The sequence below is a fragment of the Muscardinus avellanarius genome (assembly GCF_963383645.1).
Source record: "Muscardinus avellanarius genome assembly, chromosome: 18".
Classification (NCBI taxonomy): Eukaryota; Metazoa; Chordata; class Mammalia; order Rodentia; family Gliridae; genus Muscardinus; species Muscardinus avellanarius.
In genome coordinates, this window is record NC_137804.1 from 6427057 (window position 1) to 6447927 (window position 20871).

Sequence of the window (20871 nt, forward strand, 5' to 3'; positions counted from 1 at the left end):
CATCTACAGCGGTGTGAGAACACTCTAGTTCTGTTGCTTCTCTCATGACTCATGGCTATACTGATCAAAGAAGGCTGGAGGAAAAAATAGAGGTTTGTCCCTAAAACCTCCCTTCAGAACTTCCCATTTTGGGCAATTTCTAATCTCTCACCTTGGAAATTATTTTAAAGCAAATTTCTCAGTAATTGTGACACCCACCACTCCCCGGCATTTGCTTTTCTCAAGTAAACGATTATGTGTCCTTTCTTCTCTTTCGTTTTCATCTTGGTTTTTGTGTGTGCCTCGAATGAACTTTGAAATATGAACTCCAGCCCAAACCCTGCAACTAGCCCAGCTTGATTTCATCATGATAGGCCCACTGCAAATTTGCAGCACTACTTCAGAGAACATCTGGAATCTCGGGATTCCAGCTTGCTGTGATCAGCAAAGAGAGGAACTAGTACCTCCCTAGTGCCGTCCGAGGCTTCCCTGTCTCTCCACTTCTCACACTGCCGCCACTGGCAAGGTGCTTCTTAGCCAAACCCCTTATGTTTATGAAGTGATATTTTATTTTCTCCTTCTTATTCACCAAGAGCTGATAGCTTGATCTGAATTCGAAGTATATGTTTTAGATAATAATATCAACATTCAATTTAATTGTTAGCCAGTGTGTAGGCAGTCCTGTTAATACTTTTTTAAAATGAAAATGAGAGGTTCCCACTCTGTCCCGCCCTCCCCATAGGGTTCTAGTGGGCCCTTTACTCGGAGGCTGGGACGTACACTTTGTAGTTTGTAGTTTTATTTCTAAGTTGCTTGCTTTTTTAATGGGAAAAGATAATATAATAAGTAATCTTCATGAAATGGATTTTATTAAGATGAGTACCACCTCCCTCTCCCCTTTGCGGGAGTGTCATAGGTGAGCTTGTGTGGTGGCTTTCAGTGTTGCGGACGCCAGGCACTCGGCTGGCCGCTCCCGAGGCCTCCTGGCCTCCCTGCACCTCCGTAGTGCCCTGCCTGTTGTTTTTGCTCTCCCTTGGCATTGCCTGCTGTCTCCTGTCCTCCGGGAGGAGGACAGATGATTTCCAAGTTGTTGCACTTCTTTTTGTGATTAATATTTAATAGAAAAAAAGTTTTCTCATGTATTTATTTGTAGTAAGTTGAGCCCAGAGGCATTCAGTCTTCAAGCTACACCCCAGCCCAGTTTTATTTCTTATTTGGGAATGGTCTCGCTAGGCTGATACAAGTTTCACTACTTCCTGAGGCTGTTCTCGAACCTGCAGTCTTCATGTCTCGCCTTCCCAGGAACAGGGATTACAGGCGTGTGACACCACGGCCTGCCAGAAAGTTTTCTTTAACCAGATAAGAATTGGAGGCAATTCCTAGTTGGTATTTATATTTTTTTGTTACATTTTTAGAACATCAACTTTGTATAGTTAGAGTTATATGTCAACTCCAGTCTAGAATAGAGAGTAAACAGCCGAGTGAGTTTACCCACAGTTATAGTATGTGATGACAGAAGAGATAATGGAATAGCTGAGTTCATTTCTTGAGTTATAATTCTGTGCAGTTATCTGGGAAGACAGGCCTTTTGTGCACACAGATGCATGTACAGTTGGTAGCTGGGCCTGTGGAAGGTAACATGGTCAGTGTTCGAGCAGTCGAAGGAAGGAGCTTTTAACTGCCTAGATTTGAAAGTTTGTGCGTTTTTGTTTCCAGTCATCTAAAATCTAGTGGAGAGGTGAGATTTTCTTTACAGTTTCCAGAACTTAATTGTTTTGTGAAATGAGGGGCAACACGCAGTAGGGAGAAGTAACTGGTGTGGTTGGGGTTGGGGCAGGTAACCAGAAGTGGCAGCTTCAGGTCCTACAAGAGGCTTAAACATCAGCTACACGGATTCCCTTCGTCTCTGCGGTTGCCCAGAACTGGGGCTATCAGTTCTTCTCACTGGTTGCTTGAAGAGTAACTGTGGCCAGTGGTCATTACTCAGCTTGTTTGGTTTTGAGTGGGCCAAGGCAGAGGAAGGGCTGGGGTGGACTCGACCGGCTTGCTGCCGAGATGCGGGTCTGGCAACTCAGGCCCCACAGGGAAGGCCAGTCAGCCAAGAGCGTGGATGGAGTGATCTGCGATCTTCGTTATTTAAGTGTTTCAATTTCCGTAGGTCCTTCCGTCTGTTTCTTTGTACATGTAAGTGTCACGTGTCTAAGTTCTGGGGTTCTGCCTTTGTGGTCCTCTGTCGAGTTTGACCCCAGGAAATGATTTTACTAGTGCGTTTTGATCTGTGCAGCTTGGAGGCTGCCCGTCTGGGGCGTTGGTCCTACGTGAAGACGGAGGAGCAGATGCAGGGAAGGCAGCGTGGCCCTCCCTCTGCACTCTGCTAAGCCCCTCCACTCTAGAAATCACAACTCGATTTTCTGTAATATGAATGTTTATGCTATCAGGACTCCTTTAGTTTCTGGAACGAATGAATTTGTGATCTTCCTAAATCCTTTTTATGTGGAAAACACATCCATTTTCATCTGATAAAAAAACAAACATTGTTTCCCGTCCTACTGGTGGTGTGATTTGGAGGAAGTGGCTTGTTACTGTGGTTTGTCCTGACGCAGGGATTGGGAAGGCCTTCAGTTGCTTCTAGTCCAGCAGATAAGGGCTGGGGACGGGAGCTCTCACCTGCACACTCTCCTGCACACTTACTGCCGTTTCCTGTGGCTTCGTTTGTTTTGCCTTTTTGACACCGAGGATTTGGTGCTGGGGACAAACCCGCTCTGTCTCTGAGCTACACTCCCAGCCCTCTTTATTTTTATTTTGAAGCTGGGGTCTTGCTAAGTTGCTGAGGCTAGCCTTGAACCTGCAGTCCTCCTGTCAGCCTCCCAAGTAGTGAGATTACAGGTGTGCAGCACAGGCCCAACTTCTTTACCTCGTGTTTAACCACTGCGTCGAGTGGCTTCCTTGAGTGGCTCCTATGCTCTTACGGGGAAGTGTGCCTCCCGGTTGGGTCCTTCCTGGTTGGGTCCTAGTGTGGGCTCGGAAGTGATACCTAACATTTTCCCCATCAGCAGCCATATTTTGCTCATCTCTGGGCTTTCATTTTCTCCTGCATAAAATAACCATGAGTTACCTCACCGGGACTATTGTACAGAACAACTGAGATAATTATGGCTGGACGTCCTCTTTGGGTCTCAGGTATTAGTATCTTGGTTTTATTGTGGGTGTGTGCCGCAGTGGGTCGGGGGCGGGACCGTGCCTTGGCCTTGGAGTTGGGCAGGGCCTTCCAGTTAATGTTCTTGTCCTTGCGGGAGGAGTCGGTCCACCTGCTATTGAGCGCCCACTGGCCTCTCGTGAGTCCCAGAGACAGACGGTGCCACGCTGCCCTGCCAGGCTGCCCGTGCTTTTCTGGGCCGTCAGCTGGAGCTGTAAATGCTCGCGACTGCTCAGTGTGAAATAGTGCTGTTAGCCCGGTTTTCGTCTTCTCCATGTTTTTGGCTTTCTAACTAGTCTGATGCTTAACATATGCCCTTGGTCTGTAGATATATGGAGCCTGGGAGTGATCCTTTTCATGCTGGTGTGCGGGCAGCCACCCTTTCAGGAGGCCAACGACAGTGAGACGCTGACGATGATCATGGACTGCAAATACACAGTACCGCCCCACGTGTCCAGGGAGTGTACAGAGTAAGTAAAGAGCACGCGGGCCGCAGGCACGCGGGCCACCAGAGTACTCATTGACCCACTGGCGTCATGAGAACGCGAGGCCGCCGCAGCATCCCAGCATCTGCTTCACTTAGATTTTTGTGTGTATGTAGTGTCGCTGGGGAGTGTCTGCAGGAGGGTCAGCCAGAGAATTTGATGTGACGTTTAACAGTAGAGTACAAAATACATCCCTCTGCTTCTTAAACACACGTGCTTTGCAAAAGCCCATCGCAGCTTCCTCTGCCTCCAGGAGCGGCCGTCGCTTCTCTCAGGTGAGCTGATGCCGTCACCTCTGCCTTTCCAAGGCCGGCAGCACTATTGGCTCCAAGAGGATGGGAGATGGGCAGCGCCCTGGCTCAGGACACAGGGCGCGTCTCGTGACTGTCCATGCACACCTCTCAGCAACTTAGGAGCCCTGTGTGGGTGTGACGGGGAAGCCAGCGAGGAGAAGCCGGCCCAAGCTCACCGTCGGGTTACAGGCGCTGTTTAGCTCTGCCTGTTTGTAGGGAGAGATGCAGTGAGGGGGCTAACAGAAAGTTAGCATTTCGTTGACATTATGAATGACATTTTTAAATGAACCCATCAGACTTACAGCCACTGAAGGATTTTGCTGTAGTAACAAAGTTTTGAGTTTTCCTATTAGCTGGGAAGGAGGGACTCTAAAAATAGCTTGAGGATTTTTTTTCTCCAAATGCCCCCCATCTTAGGTGGATGGTGAAGAATTTAGACATTTAAACGCTGGATTCAATGATGTGAGCTTGGTAGAGCATACTTTATAGGGCGCTTGTGAAAATTAAGTGAGTTGATATATTTCATACTTTCATGCTTGGCCTTGTCACACATGGGGATACTCTGAATATTGGTGAGGTAATGATTTTTATGCTTTTACCATTGTTATTATTCTTTACCCCAGGAAGCAGGGATGCTGTGTGTGGGTATATGTATTGCATGTGTGTTAGATAGTGGTAATCAAAGAGTATCTCCCTTGCCCCTACTGAAAAAAACTGAAACAGATTAACATATATCATTCCAAAATTTTTGACAAGTGTCATTAAAAACGTGTAAGTAATAAAGTGAGCACTTCTGTACCCTTTATCCAGCTTAAGAAATAGAATAGTTCACTGATTTCTTAAAGTTGTCTGTCCCCTCCTTAGAGTATTATTCAGTTTTGCTAAGTTGTATATTTTAAGTAACTTACTCATTTTATCTCATTTTTCAAATTTATTGGCCTTAAATCTTTACAGTATCTTTTAATTATATGTTAAATCTACGGGGTCTGTGGGAAGGGATGTTGCCCTTTTTACATTCCAGTATTGACAATTAATTTATACCTTCTCTTATTTTTGCCTTGGTCAGTCTTGCCAGGATCATTGATTTTATCAGTCTTTTTCAAAGAATCACCTTTTGCTTTTTTTAATTAATTGAATCCTTTTTATTTTATAGTTTATTAATTTATTTCCTTTTGTCTGTGTTATTTCCTTCCATGGGTTGATTCTGTTCTTTATGTTGGTTACTGGGATCAGAATTTTCGTTTTCTTTTATAATGTGTAAGGTTATATACATCTTCTGGTACCAATGTAGCTTAATCCCACTTTTGACTTGTTGTAAAAGTGTTTTTGTTATTCATCACTTAGGTATTTGTTATTCAAAAGTCTTTTTGTCATTCAATTCTTCAGTCTATTTTGGTTTCCTTGATTTATTTGATGTATGAGTTCTTTAGAGATGTCTTCGATGGACAGATGCATAGCGTTTTTCTAACTGGTTTCTCTTAATGATTTCTAACTTATTGCATGTTAATCCAAGAACACAGTCTGTGTTCCCGTTTTTGTTTTTTAATCAAATTGTCGAGGCGAGTATGGATGACTCACGTGAGGTTAATTTTTATGGTCTTTTTGTTTTAGAAGAGACTGTTTGCTTCCCCGTTGTTGGGATCTCAGGTCCTTGTGTATCTTTTAAGGTCAAGCTCATAGAGTATGCTGTTCAAAATTATTACAGCCTTTTGAGTTGTTTTCACTACTTGATTTGTTAGTTACTGAGACATTCTTCTACTCTGATGGTGAATTTTTGGTTTTATTCTAAGGTCTGCCAGTTTTCACTTTGAATGTTTTAATAAAGAGCACGTCATTAAGTATAAGTAAGCTGCAGTTTTCTATCTTCCTGGTGAGCTGGCCCTTGCTGTCAGTGTGTCTCAGAGGGATGGGCGGTGGCCGTTTGCCTCACACTCGGTCCTTCTGCCTCAGGTGACCACGTGGCGTGTTGCTCACCACTTGTGCTCGACATTGTTTCTGTTCTTTCACTTGAGAACTTTAATCGTCCTTGTTTTAAGTACATCTTTTTTTTTTAAGCAGCTGGAGCTGTTTCTTTAATCCCCTCTGATCATCTGTCATTAGAGAGTTTGTCTCACTTACATTTATCGTGATCATCAGTAGACACAGATGCCTTTATGTGATCTTTTGACACGCTCTTTGCGTGTCCTACTTTTTCAACCTGTTTTTAAAGTTTCAGTCTTCTCTAATTGTTTTCTCCTCAACTAACTGGGAAGTTAGGAATAGTCTGTTAGCTCCCTGACTTTCCTGTGTTTTAAAATACCCAGACATGTTTATATACTTGATTAACAAAATCTATACTTAATTCTGCACCATAAAATCCTTAGAACATTTTAACTACTGTCCAGTATTTCAGTAATTTCTGTAACTCCACAAAGTAGAGGGTATACTTCTGTACAGTCAACACTTACCCAGATGGTTGATAAGGACTTTGCCTCTTGGTTTGAATCACAGTCTTCTGCCAGAATTGTACCTTTTCACATTTCTTTTGGTGAACATCTGTTGATGACTTGCTCTCTGTTTTCATTTGAAAACGTCTTCATGTCACATGTCCTGAAAGTTCCGTGGAGTGTGAAACTGGGTGAGGGGACCCACTGCTTCCCGACACCCCCTGCTGCTGCCCAGGGTGCGCTGTCCTCTGTTGCCCTCACAGGTGTCCTGTCTTCTCTGGGGCTGCTTTCACACCTTCTGTTCATTGTGCTCAGGCTATGCAGGGCTTTCGGATTCAGGGTTTGTATCTTTCTGAGAATTTAGAAAATTCTCAGCCATTATCTTTGCAAATACAGTTTATTTTCCACAGTCTCATCCCTCCTGGAGGTGATTAGCTGTGCATGCTGGATATTTCACTCTCTCCTCCTTATGTTTTAATCTGTTTTATTTTCTGTTTCAGGCAGCGGCACAAGGTTATTTCCTTGACTTTGTCTTTCAGTTCACTAATTCTCTTTGTGTCTCATTTTTAAAATTTGTCTATTGATGTGTGTGTGTGTGTGTGTGTGTGTGTGTGTGTGTGTGTGTGTTACTAGGGTGGAACCCAGGGCTTTCTACCTCCGGGCTACACTCCCAGACCTATTTTATACTTTTCTTTGGAAACAGGGTCTCACTGAGTTGCTGAGAGCCTCACTCAGTAGCGGAGGCTGGCTTCGAACCTGCGCGATCCTCCTGTCTCAGATCCTCCCAGCCACCACGACCGGCCTCGTCCATTGGTATTTCTCATTGATTATTTTTCACCGTTCGAAGCCCTGCTTAGTGTCTTCTCCAGAGCGTGTGGTGTTGTTTTTGTACAGTCCTCCCCATCTGTAGTCAGACTTCTCATCGTGTCTTAAACACACCTAGCAGTCATGGTCCAGCCTGACCCTTCAGTCCAGGGGCCCGTTCTGACTTTGCTCTGCGTGCCCCGGGCCTTGTTGCGGTGCCTTTGTCTCCTTGGTGCTTTTGACTTGGGTCTGTGTCGTGGTCTTTGGGGCTTGGTTGAGGCCTGGTCTTAATTGTCTCTGCTTCTCTGCTGGTTGCGCGGGAGTGTCCAGCTCACACTGTCACACTCACCTCTCAGTGAGCACCACAGTTACCATTCGCCTGGAGCACGGATCTGAGTGGGCAGCAGCCTGGGGTTGCAAGTCCTCAGCAGGCATTCGCCCGTCTCGTGCCCACAGCAAGCGCTGAGGCGGTGGTTTGCCCTCTGCACCTTGTCTGAGTCTGAGCAGTGGGTCCGTCCTCACTCCTGAAGCCCGTCCCCGCCGCTTGCGAGGGCCTGGTGTCGCGCTGCCATGAGTGTGCACCACACGTTGCCCTCTGTCGTAGGTGCCCGGGTGGCCTTCAAGGGCCAGGCCAGAGTCCATCGAGCCGCCTGCCTCCCAAGCCAGGGCCCTGCCTCCACGCCGGCGGCAGTTGCCGAGTGGTCCTTAGTGACTAGCTGTCTTGTCCCCACGACACCTTTAAATAAACTGTATTTTGGGAAGGTGCTGCGGTGCCTCCACATCGTGCTCCTGAAGCACAGGTTGGCGTGTGGCTGTTGAGCACCGTGCCCAGTTCTGGCATAACCCCCTGAGCCAGGTGAACGCAGCGCAGATGCGGTATCCAGTCAGTTCTAGATGGGGGACTGCACGTGCGTGTTGGTGTGTCGCTGTGTCTGGGGTTGTATGTATTGTGTTTTTTAGACACGATGGCCCTAGGCTCCTTGTTCCCTTTTCTGCCCCCCAACAGCTAGTGAGCCTGATGGTGTGGGCTGCTGAGGCCCCGCTGTGAGTGCTGGGAGCTTTAACAGGCTCTCTCTTCCTTTCCAGCCTAATCACACGGATGCTACAGCGAGATCCCAAGAGAAGGGCCTCTTTAGAAGAGATCGAGAACCACGCGTGGCTTCAGGGCGTGGACCCCTCGCCAGCCACCAAGTACAACATCCCCCTCGTGTCTTACAAAAACCTCTCGGAAGAGGAGCACAACAGCATCATCCAGCGCATGGTGCTTGGGGACATTGCGGACCGCGACGCCATCGTGGAGTACGTGGCGCTCACAGTGCGGGCGGGCGTGGAGGGCCTCAGGCACTGTAAGGACCGGTGCCCGGTGGGCGGTGTCCCCGTGCCCGGCTCAGGTGGCTTGTTTCGCTTTTGTCCTGGTGTGCAGCCGAGCCGTGGCAGTGGGCGCCAGGGAGTGCTGTGGCCTTCCTCGCCCCTGGGTGGACGGTAATCGCTTTCGGGGGCCTCACCGCACACCTGTCCATGGCCTTGACCTTCATTTATGCATCTCCTGCTGGACCCCAGGGCAGCAAGGTCGGGACAGCGGCACAGCCTCAGAGTCCTCTGCTGGGCTGCAGTCGGGCAGGGCTGCCGTGTGGGCTGCTGGGTGCGCCCATGGGTTCTGCTTCTGAGGAAGGCGGGTCTGCAGAAATGACGGCCTGGAGGGTGGGTTTGTTCAGCCTGCACCTGTAATGGCGGGGAGGCCATAGCATCCGTTTCCTGGAACTGTTGTGGGATTGGGCGGTTTGTTCTGTTCTGGTTTTGGTGGTACTAGGGACTGAACCCAAGGGCTCTAACTTTGAGCTCCATCCCTAACCATTTATAAATTTTTCTTTACTTTTATTTTGAAACAGTCTCAGTAAGTTGCCCAAACTGGCCTTGAACTTCTGATCCTCCTGCCTCAGCCTCCTGAGTAGCTGAGATTACAGGTGTGCATTACCACATCTGCTGTTAAGATATTTTTACTACATTGGAAAGAAAGACAAAAAAATAAACTCAGGCTTTTTTTTTTTTTAATTGTATAAGACTTTGATTATTAGCAATTTATTTCTTCTACACTCTAAAATAGAACAAAATACTTTTTGGAAAATAAACTACCCATAACAAAATACATGTCTAAACTCAGGCTTTAAATTTTGATTTAAATACAAATTTCCTCAGGTTTCTAAGGATGCTGAGTCTTTATGGATTGACATGCAGCTACTTAAGCGACCTAAACAAGCAGGGGAGGACGCTTGCTGTCTCTGCCGGCACACTCGTTGCAGGAAGGGTCTGGATACCTTTTCACTTTGAAGGCTGTCTGTTTCTCCTAAATGGCCCAGTGTTCTTACCTTCAGTGCAGATGGACACACGGGAGTGTCTCAGAGAACTCGTTCAAGCGGCTCAGGCGCCTGGGCCTAAGCGTGGCCAGAGGCCAGCTGCTGCTGCACAGTGAGCCCTTCATCCTGCTGGCCGCACCAGCAGAGGGCAAGTCCTGGGCGCAGGCACACGTGCTTGACTTGGAGCGCGCCCCTAGTGCAGCCAGCTCGGAGAAGCCGCTCTCTCCCTCCTCTCCTCAGCCTCTCTGTAGGGTCTGGGGTCTCTTCTCGCCCCTGTTGGCTTGCACCCCTTGTACTTTTAGCAAAATGTGGTCTCAGAATCACTTTGTTTCCTATGTACAAGAAGTCTCTGAAAGCACCGCCACATTTCTGGGCCTTACAGTTTCCTGAAGCACTGCCATGGCTTGTTCCAGGTGCATCGCTGGGCATTACACCCCAGCGCCCAGCCCGCATGGTGCGTGGACAGGCGAGGGCCCGAGCTGCCTTGTCACGCACACGACTACTAGCTGCATTGACCTTATTCAGCGCAGAGGTTAAAGATGGCCTGCTCCTGGCTGGCAGTAGCCATCTTGTCATGCACACGAATAGCTGCATTGACCTTATTCAGCACAGAGGTTAAAGACGGCCTGCTCCCCTGGCCGGCAGTAGCCATCTTGCAGTGCCTGAAATGCCCATTAATGCAGAGTGTGAAAGGCAAGCTGTCCTGATGTTCTGATTGGTGTCAGTGCTGCAGTGCGCGTCCGCTTAACACAGGTCTCATTGTTGTCTTGTTCTGGGGAAGCCACTCGGCCAGTGTAACAAATACCAACACTTTACACGCAAATTGAATTTTCAGGTAATGTGTATACTCTTGGAAGCCTCACTATCTTTTCTTGTGCATATAAAGCTGACATTCAGCACAGCATTTTTGTATTTTTCTGTTTTTCACGAAAATGAACATTTTTATGCAGTTGCTTTTTAGCATTCAGGAGTGGCCTAAATACTAGTTTATCTTCCTGATTTGCATTCTTGCGTAGTTTGAATGCTGCGCGGTGTCTGAGTTGCATTTGTTTCTTTTCTGTTCAGCCCTCGTAGACAGCAGACCCGCCCATGTGGCTTACGCTTGCTCTACCCTTGTCTCCCCAGAGCCCTGGAAACCAACAGGTACAACCACATCACAGCCACGTACTTCCTGCTGGCCGAAAGGATCCTGAGAGAGAAGCAAGAGAAAGAGATACAGACCCGGTCCGCGAGCCCCAGCAACATCAAGGCCCAGTTTAGGTGAGAAAGCGCTCCTCACTGACTTTAGTAAGTGAACGTTTGCACTCGTGGACTGTCTCCCGCTCCTGCTCCCGACCTGGGCGAGAGGGCTGTGAGTGGGCCCCTCACGTGGCTGCGCCCCTCTGCCCCGGGGGGCCGTCCCGCTCCTGCTGCCGACCTGGGCGAGAGGGCTGTGAGTGGCCTCACGTGGCTGCGCCCCTCTGCCCCAGGGAGTTGGGCAGCAGCGTTTTCATTGTGCTCTTCCAGTTAGATTTCTGTTACTGATATTTTCTTGAAGAGTTCCTTCCAAGAACAGTACTGAATTCCCTCAGTTGTTTGAAATAACTTTCAAAGGTATAGAGGGCATTTCTGTGTCGTGTTCTTATCTCAGGATTTCAGGTATTGTTGATTTATTAGCTGTTGACCTTGGGAGGCCACTTCACCTCTCGTGGCACAGCTGCCCGGCCTGTAAGGGAGAGTGGCCATGCTGAAGCTTTGGGGTGGTGAGGGCAAGCGGGTCCACACGCCTACGGCCTGGCCCAGGCTCTGGCTTTGCCCCTGAAGGGACAGTGTACCTCCGCCTCTGCGGCGAGGAGTGCCGCGGCCTCTGTAGTTGGCGATGGTGAGACCGGCTGCCACAGGTCACTGCCTCCAGCCTGCACAGCCGTGGGCAGGGACTTCCTTGCTCCACGTCGTCATCTCTTCACCTGTAATGGCGGGGAGGCCATAGCATCCGTTTCCTAGAACTGTTGTGGGATTGGGCAGTTAACCCTGCCTGGCTCTCCAGCAGTGGCTGCTTCTAGTAAGCCTCGGCCATTGTGACTCTCCTGTTGGTCCAGTTCAGTTACAGTTTCTGTTCGCACACTTTCTTCTCTTTCATAAAGACATGCTTTTTTTCTCAGTGCTATGGCTGGGAAGCTTACTTACATAATCCTGCAGTGTTTGGGTGCAGATGCAGGCACTCGGGAACGTGAGCTGCTTTTGCAGTTGGGTGTTCTCCCCTAGCCCACCCCTGGGTGAGGAAGGGCCGCCAGGAGAGCAGGCCTGCGTCAGGCAGGACTCTCCGTGGATTGCTCTTTAAGTTGGAGGTGGACTGAGGAGGAGAGAAGGGCCTCCTTCCCGCCTGACCTGCCCCCTGACCCCTGCCCCCTGCCTCCCTCCTCTCCTCGTTCTCCTTCCTTGGTGCCTCGCCTTCCGCCACGGGTTTGCTCAGTGTTTGCTGGGCTGTTTGGAGTGTGCAAGGCTCGGAGTGTGTGTGATTGTGTTGGAAGACGGAAGACTTCTCCAGAGACGCTCTTTACCGAGGACTCCTCAACACGCACTGTTACACAGGGCCGCAGCCGCCACAGCAGAGGGCTCACTCCACCCTTGAGAGGTGGATGGGGCTGAGCTGCAGAAGCTGTCATGAAATCCCTGGGCATTTTTAAAGCTACAGATTTAATTGGGCTTTATTTTTAAGACTAACAAAATTGGTGTGAATTTGAAATGTCATGGTGTGAAAGTGGCTGTTTTAAATATCTCTGGCATCGACTATTCCCCTGGGCAGAGAGGACAGTTGAGAAGTCAAAGATGTTTATTCAAAACAGAGGGTGACGAGCCTCCTTTTCAAAAGTCCTCTCTTTGGCTAGCAAGCCTGGTTCTTGTCACTTACGTGAGTGCAGATTGGGGAATAAGATTGAAGCTTAAATAACAGTCAGTTTTGCTCTCTAGTGCTCTGGTGTAGGCCCAAAATATCCTTATTTATACTTAATGAGTTTTTTAATTGGGGGAGGGATTTATGTATGCCAGTTGTACATCACACCCTCTTTCAACTATTTTCATACTTAAATCCATGAAACTATTTCCATTTGTTTTTAAACAATTGTGTAAAATTGCGGAGCTTTTACACCATTGTGTAAAATCAGCGCTGGGAATTCTAGATGACTCTTAGCAGCACCACTAGTGCCGCGAGAAGCAGGTGCTCGGCAGTGCTGTGGGTCTCGGGAGCGCGTGCCCCTCTTCATCCCAGCGGGAGGCTTCGGTGAGGGCGGCTGCACCCGTGTGTCCTCCTGCAGCCACTGCGGCTTTCCCTCCAGTGTGTACTCTACCCCTCGCTGCCATCGCGTGTGACCGCAGCCTTCTTCTCTCCTCTGTTACCACAGGCAGTCGTGGCCAACCAAGATCGACGTGCCCCAGGACCTGGAGGATGACCTCACGGCCACGCCTCTGTCCCATGCCACCGTCCCACAGGCTCCGGCGCGGGCTGCAGACGGCGTGCTCAACGGCCACCGGGGCAAGGGCCTGTGCGACCCGACCAAGAAAGAGGACCCGCAGGAGCTGGCCGGGCCCACGCTCTCTGCGGCACCCCCCGTGAGCGCCAAGCCTGCTACCAGTGGGCGCAAGTGTCTGTTCAGGGTGGAAGAGGACGAGGAGGAGGACGAGGAGGACAAGAAGCCCCTGTCCCTGTCCACGCAGGTGGTGTTGCGCCGGAAGCCGTCCGTGACCAACCGCCTGACGTCCAGGAAGAGCGCTCCGGTCCTCAACCAGATCTTTGAGGAGGGGGAGTCGGACGATGAGTTTGACATGGACGAGAACCTGCCTCCCAAGCTGAGCCGGCTGAAGATGAACATCGCGTCCCCCGGCACGGTGCACAAGCGCTACCACCGGAGGAAAAGCCAGGGCCGGGGCTCCAGCTGCAGCAGCTCCGAGACCAGCGATGACGATTCCGAGGGCCGGCGGCGCCGTGACAAGGACGGAGGCTTCCCCTACTCCTGGCACCGCCGGGACGGCAGCGAGGGGCCCCCGGGCAGCGAGGGTGACGGCGGGGGCCAGAGCAAGCCGAGCAATGGCAGCGGGGGCGTGGACCGGGCCAGCCCCGGCGAGAAGAGCACAGGTGGCGGCGGCCCCTCGGGTGGCTCGGGCGGCAACCCCACCAGCACATCGGGCACCACGCGCCGCTGCGCCGGCCCCAGCCACTCGCGCAGTGCTGGCGAGCTGGTGGAGAGCCTCAAACTTGTGGGCCTCTGCCTGGGCTCCCAGCTGCACGGCAGCGCCAAGTACATTATCGACCCGCAGAAGGGCCTGCCGTTTTCCAGCGTGAAGGTCCAGGAGAAGTCCACGTGGAAAATGTGCATCAGTTCCTCCGGGGGCGCAGGGCCGGCCCCGGCGGTGGGCCCCATCAAGTTTTTCTCTGACCACATGGCGGACACCACCACCGAACTGGAACGGCTAAAGAACAAAAGCCTGAAGAGTAACGTGCTCCAGCTACCTCTGTGCGAAAAGACCATCTCTGTGAACATCCAGCGCAGCCCCAAGGAGGGGCTGCTATGCGCCTCCAGCCAGGCTACCTGCTGCCACGTCATCTGACCCGCCGTGCATGGGCTTGTGCATGCTGCCAGGCGCTCCCCCAGCCCAGGAGTCTGCTTGTCGTGTTCACTCGCAATCGCAGTGTGGACGATCGGGGCTAACTAAGATGTATATGGGAACCTAACATAAACGGAGCACTTAGAAACCGATGTTCTGCACTTAACCTAGAGAGAGGAAATGCTTTTGTTTCCTTGTGAAAAGTCTAAACTCCTGTCCTGACCTTCTGTGACACGGAGACCCGTGCTCTGAGGCGCACTGTGGCGTCAGACAGAACCAAAGCAATAACGTAGCGGCGGAGCGGGCAGCCGGCAGCGCCAGCCCCGCGGCGCCTGCGCCAGGACCCCAGGACGCGCCTGGAGCATCCCCACACCTGTGTCTTAAGCTATCGTAGGAAAACAAAGTTTGGGCTCTTAACACTTAACTGAAAAAGGTTTCCTTGTTCTTGTAGTAGGTGAGATAAAGTACTTAGATTTTTAAGGCAGCTTTCCCTGTAGTGACAGATTACAAGCAGACAATCTTCTGTAATGTGATGGAGCTAATTAATTTCGACTCTGCTTAGGGAGTGTCTGTCTAACCGAGAGCAGGAGATACTCTGCGTGAATTCCTCCCTGCAGGGCATGCCGCAGGGCATCCTCCCAGCCTTGTAGATAGAAGAAGCCAGAGGGCCTGGGACAGAAGCAAATCGCATACGGCGGTTGGCCAAGTCAGAACGCCGAAAATTAAAAGAAAACTCACTAGGACTTGATTCTTAGGAGTTTGTTAATTAGGCTGTCTCTTTTGTTACTTCCCTTCCATTCCATTGTTTGCCTCAGCTAGCTGTGAGAATTGGCTGATCAGAAAATACACATAAGAGGGTGTGTTTCACGCAGCAAACAGAAGTGTTCGAAGCCTGCTTTGGAGCCCTTTTTTCCCTGGAAGTGTTTTTCACTTTGCCTTCCTGCCAAACAATCATCAAAGAGCTCTTAAACTACTCCTGTACGGAGACTAGTTTTGACCAGATAATCATCTCTCCTGGCATTTTATCTTGTGGGTGCAATATTTTGCAGATTGGGAATTTTTGAAGGAGCCGGATGCTGTTTATTTCTGCAGTGCCCTGGGTAGGGGCTTTAAGGCCGCCTGGGCATCCGTGGTGAACGGGCGGGCCTTCCCGCCGAGGGCGGAGTGCGGGGCGCTGGTGCCGTGGTGCCGTCTGCTCACACTCACCAGCTCTGCCCCTTTCGGGTTAGATACGTTACTCAGAACTCTGAATTCCACAGTGTACCTGACGACGCTAAGTACCAAGTGGTACTTAACACGCTCGTTTCACTGTCTAGACAGGCCTAGGCTACCTAGGTATGTTTGAAGCTACAGCGTGATAGTTTTTAAAAGCTATGAGAATAGACGTGTGGGTGAAGCCATAGAACACATTCGCTTGAAACTCTTGAGCAGGGATCTTATAAAGGGCCAGAAATAAGATGTGTGCTTCACATAGGTCGTGAGCGTAACATCTGTATTAAAAGTGAGAGAGACGTTTATAAAGGGCATTGGCAATAAACTCTTTGTTGCAGCTGTTTTCCAAGTAATGTAAATACTCTTTCCTGTGATTATGTATAGCCTTGGAATAGCACCTTTTACTAGCCCATATGTGTTTGGTTTTCAATGGTTTTTATATCCAGATGTATATATGGTGCTCACTTAGGAACAGCAGAGTGGACGCCCACGCTGCCTCGCTGTATGATAGCCTTATTAGCTGTGTGTGGTTGGCCGGCCCTCGGGTCGCAAACGTCCATCTGAGTGGTGTCCGACGTGTTGACACGTGAGTGACTGTGCATGTGTTGTCCGTCACATGATGTCGTCACGTAAGAGGGAGGGAGCGAAAACCCATCACATTAAGATAATACTGGACCAAACTACTTACTTGCTCTAAACAGTTCCTCGTACCCATAACCTGTCTCCAGAGGTTGCACAGTTACAGTAGTGTATAAATTAACACTGTGGAAAAGCAGTTAGTCATGTATTTTTCTGTATGTGTGTGTATATATATAATTATGTATTCCGGCAATTCTCTCTGTATTTAAAGATATGACAATCGACACCGATGTAAGGAGAGCCGTGAGGCCGACTCACAGAGGCCGTCCGGGTCAGTGACCAGCCGACCGACCGGCTCTGTTGCTTCCAGTTCTGGTTGACTTTCCTCATTGTGTAACATTGACAGATAGGAAAATGATCACACAATAAAGTGACATATGGTGTTCAGCAATACACACCGTGTCTCGCTTTGTGCTCTTCCTCGGGAGTGCAGTGCCGCGGAATCCCTGCCGGGCACTTACACCCAGCTTCCGGCCCCGCGCCTGGCGGCGGCCAAGAAAACACCTGCAACTGTCCTTCCCCACACTCAGGAGCAGCGGAAGGGGGCGGGCCTCAGGCTGCCCCGAGCGATGCCCGACTCTGCATCCATCTCCCCCCCTCCCCCCCACAGGGCTGGGCGCCGCGGCCTTCCTCCTGTGAGCGTGGCTCGGGACGGAGCCTGGGACCCAGCCCAGCTGTTCTCTACTGCCTCCCGCATCACCAGTCTGCTTCCGGACAAAACCGTCCATGACAAAACCAACATGGCTTGATTTCCGCCTCCAGATCTGTTTCCTCTCCAGCTTTGCCACACTTCTGGCCCCCACGCCCGCAGCCCTTTGGGGCGCTGGCTGTGCTGTCTCCGTCCACCACAGCTGCTCTGTTGCAGGTGGCAGACACTCTGCTAACTCCAGTGGTCAGTTTTTAAAGTGGCTTTATTGAGGTAGAGCTCACATGCCACACGGCCTTCCAGTCTAAACTGTGCAGTGCAGTGGGTCTTTAGGACAGTTGGTCATTTTAGGCAACCCCCGCTGTAACCTCCCTACTGCAGTTGAGACCCCTGGCCTCCAGCTTTCCCAGCTGCTGAGCTTAGAGTGACCCCATGTTCACCAGTGTCTCCCTTCTCTGCAGCCGTGAGCTCTCAGGCTGGCAGCTGTATACTGACAAAACCCCCAAACATTCTTAACCCACATCTCTCCCAGGAACATCAAATTTAAACTACCTGTGTGATGTCTACTGGGACGTGTCTGACGACTGCTGCGGTGTTTACAAGCCCAAAGCTTAGTCGTCCTCCCCAGACTCTTACCTGGGCCAGTGCGTCCCATCTCAATAAAGGGTAGCTCCAACCTTTACGCTTTCATCCCAGCATCATCTCACCGTTAAAAGTGGACCCTGAAGTCAGGCGTGGTGGCTCATGCTTGTGATCCTGGTACTTGGGAGGCTGAGCCAGGAGAATCAGGTTCAAGGGCAGCCTGCCTCAGCAAGTACTGCGACTCTCCTCAACTAGTGAAATCCTATTTAAAAATAAAGATAAAATAGGGCTGGGGTGTATCTCTGAGGTAGAACGATCCTGGGTTCAATCCCCAGTACCTAAAAAAAGTAAATAAAAATGGACCCTGTGTTGCCTTCCTGCCACCACTCTGGACTGCTTATCTGGAAAACTAAAAGTCTCCTCTGGATTTTTTCACCTTCACTCTGGCCTTTGTTGGCTGAACTCATGCAGGAGTGTGGTAGTATTCTGTTTCAAAGAATAAAATAAAAATGGGGTTAGGGTGTAGCTTGGAGATAGAATGCACCTCAATATAAAGAAAAAAGCCAATACATGTTATGTTAAATACATGTTAGGTATTGAAAGGTGTTTAATTTCCTCATGTTTGGGGTTCTTCACACATGTCTGTTACCAATTTCTAGTTTAATTCTGTTTTGATCAGTACTAGAAAAATGCTGTGGCCGTTATGTTCTACACATGATATTGTAGCCCACGCTCTCTCAACCCTTACTGATCTCGTATCAATTCTTGAGAGGACTGTTGAAACTTCCAACTATCATTGTATATTTGCCTGTTTATCCTTTCAGTCCTACTAGTTTTATTTCATAAAATTTGAAGGTCTGTGGCTAAGTCCATATTTAAAATGATGTCTTCTAGATGAGCTGATACCTTTCACTTCATCCTGCTAAGTTACTTGTTGACCAACTTCCTCTTGACTTGGGTTTTATCGACAGCATATATTTACATCATCATTTTTAACCACTTAGCAAGTCTCTGCCCTGTGTTGGAGTGTTTAGACCAGTTATATTTAGTGTAATTACCAAGTGATTTGATCTATACTCTGTCTCTCTAGCTGTTTCTATTCACCTCACTTATTGTTTCTTCCCCCCTCATTTAGTACCTTCTTTTGGTTTAACTGTTACTTTTTACCATTCCATTTAATCTTTACATTTGGCTCCTCTGTACCATTTGTTTTACAGTAGATGCTATCGCATTGATAATGGGTGTCCTAATGTGTCGCCATCTACTTTAACGCGTGTGTGTAGAATGTAAGACCCTTACAGCTGTCTGCATCCATCTCTTCCTCTTGTTCTTCACGTTATTAGTCATTTTATTTTTACATGCATAAAAACATTTTAGTTTTCCTTTGTAAGAACTTGAGGGGGGAAGGAGTAGGGGCTCCTGGCCCAGGACTGAATGTTTTCTACTAACACAGAGATGTGTCTCAAGACTGAGCTCCCATGCTGCAGGCAGGCTGGGAGTGTAACTGTGGCCATGGGGTCCTGGGGCAGGCCCCTGCCTGAGCCCCACAGGGATGCCCTGGGGCCTGTGGGCCTCCAGCATGGACTGCAGTGCCTTGGGGGAGAGGAGCCTCCTGCAGGGGCGCCCTTCCCGCAGGGGCAGAGGCGGGATCAAGGTGGTAGTGACTGACTGTGTGGAGGGCCAGCCCTGCGGGGAGGGGTCAAGTTCCATGACAACCTGTAGGAGGTGGGAGGCAAGTTGGGGCATCGCTGCCAGGGCAGGGCGTGGGGCCTGCCTGTGCGTGGGAGGGTCCTGGCAGCCTGGGAGCTCCTGGGCCGGCTGCCTCCGCTTGCAGGGACAGCAGGAGGAGCTTGGGCGTGAGAGCCAGGCCCAGGGCACCTCCCTTGGGCTTGGGGCTCTCCCTGGGCGGCTGAGCTGCTTTTCTCATGACGTGTCCTGCACTGCGTCCCTCCCAGAGTCCTCTGAAAAGCTGTGGGGTGACTGGGAGAGCACTAGGCATGGAGTCGAGACCCCTTTCATTTCTTCACCCATCTCAGGACCCTCCACCCAGAAATGTGGGGCTGCACTTGGGTTCTGCAGCCCTATCCAGTGCCGCCCCCCTCTCAACTGGTGCAAGAGTCCTCCACCTGCTTGGGGAGCTGGGGGTGCAGAGGCACTGACCGCAGCCCTCTAGGGACCTAGGGGCTAACAGGATGTCCCTCCGGCCTCCTTCTCCACCCCTCTCCACAGGTCTGCCCCACCAGCTGTGCGCCGAGGGCTGGCCCCTGTGCTTGGGCTTGTGGGTAGCTAGGGGTGCAGAGGCACTGACCGCAGCCCTCTAGGGACCTAGGGGCTAACAGGATGTACCTCCGGCCTCCTCCACCCCTCTCCACAGGTCTGCCCCACCAGCTGTGCGCCGAGGGCTGGCCCCTGTGCTTGGGCTTGTGGGTGCTGAGGGAGGCAGGAGGGAGGCTCCTGGGGACTGCACAGCCTCAGGCAAAGAGGCCAGGCCCGCGCTGGCCCGGAGGGTCTCACCTGTGCCCGCGGGTTCACCTGGGTGCCCAGGACCCAACGCTTCACTACCAACTGCGTTAGTGTGCTGGTCCCCAAAGCCGACTCTGGGGAGACCAGGAGTTGGGAGCTTTCTCCTTTCCCTATGACAGGAATCTCGGCTGGGACAGGAGGATCTGGGGGTTACCAGGCTCAGAGCCAAACTGGTGGCTGGTGTTCACCTGCTTCAAACATGAGCCTGGTCTAGAAAGTTCCAATAAGCACTGAGCAACCACCAATAGGGCCTCATCCCAGGCATCAGCAGGGCGAAGACAACACCAAGCGTCCACACCGTGAGATATGGTGCCCTGGAAGGACCACATAAACCCCGGGCCCACAGGGAGTCAGTGCAGCCTCCAGAAACAGGCCAGGCCCAGGCCAAGCTGAACAAAGCCATCCTCTCTGAACCGGCCCTAGGCCCGAGAGCTGGTGTTGCCGGCCCTCCCCACTCCCCTGCTCCTCCTGCTGGGCCGGGGTCAGCGGAGTCTTGCTCTGCTCTGGGGAGCGAGGCGAGGGGAGGGGTGGCCTGAGGCCTCCAGGACACAGCAGGGCAGCTGGCAGGTTGGGTGGGAGCCAGGCCAGGCCTCCTGTGGTCCCATGCGGCCTGCGGGCTGGCTGGCCACCTGGACTGTTGCGGCCCGTAGAGATGACCAGGGCCTGCGCGGCTCTCTCTGCCCAGGGCCTGGGCCTCTCTCCAGGGGCCAGGATGGCAGCCGGCCCTCGGCCCGCCGTGGACACACCTCTGCACGTAGGAGTGCCCTCGGGCAGGCGCCAGCTGCAGCTCCCCAGAGGGCTGGGCCTGACTGCAAGCTCAGGGCCCGGCCTCAAGCTCCCGCAGCCCTCACTCGCCCCCCCCCAACCTTTAATGGCTGGCCAAAAGACGCAGGAGGCAGAGGTGCAGGTGCTTTAATAATTCAGCTGCTATGGTGTCTTTTGACGTATTGCAGAGCGGAGCCGGGAGGGAGGTGCAGGCGTGGGAGCCCCGTGTTGGCTCAGAAGGCTCCTCCACACATGGCTCCTGCCCCGATGGCGCCCGGCATCGGAGCGTGCGGCCCCTCGGGCAGCAGTAGACGAGCCAGGACACCGGGGAGTGAGGCACGTGCCCGCGGAGGCTCCGGGGCAGCGGCGTGTCGGCGGCGCGGGGC

General features: G+C 51.2%; 1 protein-coding gene across 1 annotated transcript in view; it reads left to right on the forward strand.

The window, feature by feature from the left end:
• SNRK (SNF related kinase) overlaps positions 1-14121 on the forward strand; it is a gene marked incomplete at both ends in the record, with an annotated part of 32630 nt that extends 18509 nt beyond the window's left edge. The window contains 4 exons of the mRNA XM_080715004.1: positions 3504-3645; positions 8270-8482; positions 10663-10797; positions 12918-14121. Of these exons, the coding sequence (XP_080571130.1) occupies positions 3504-3645; positions 8270-8482; positions 10663-10797; positions 12918-14121 (1694 nt within the window). The remainder of the gene's footprint in view (positions 1-3503; positions 3646-8269; positions 8483-10662; positions 10798-12917) is intronic.
• Positions 14122-20871: the final 6750 nt, after the last annotated feature.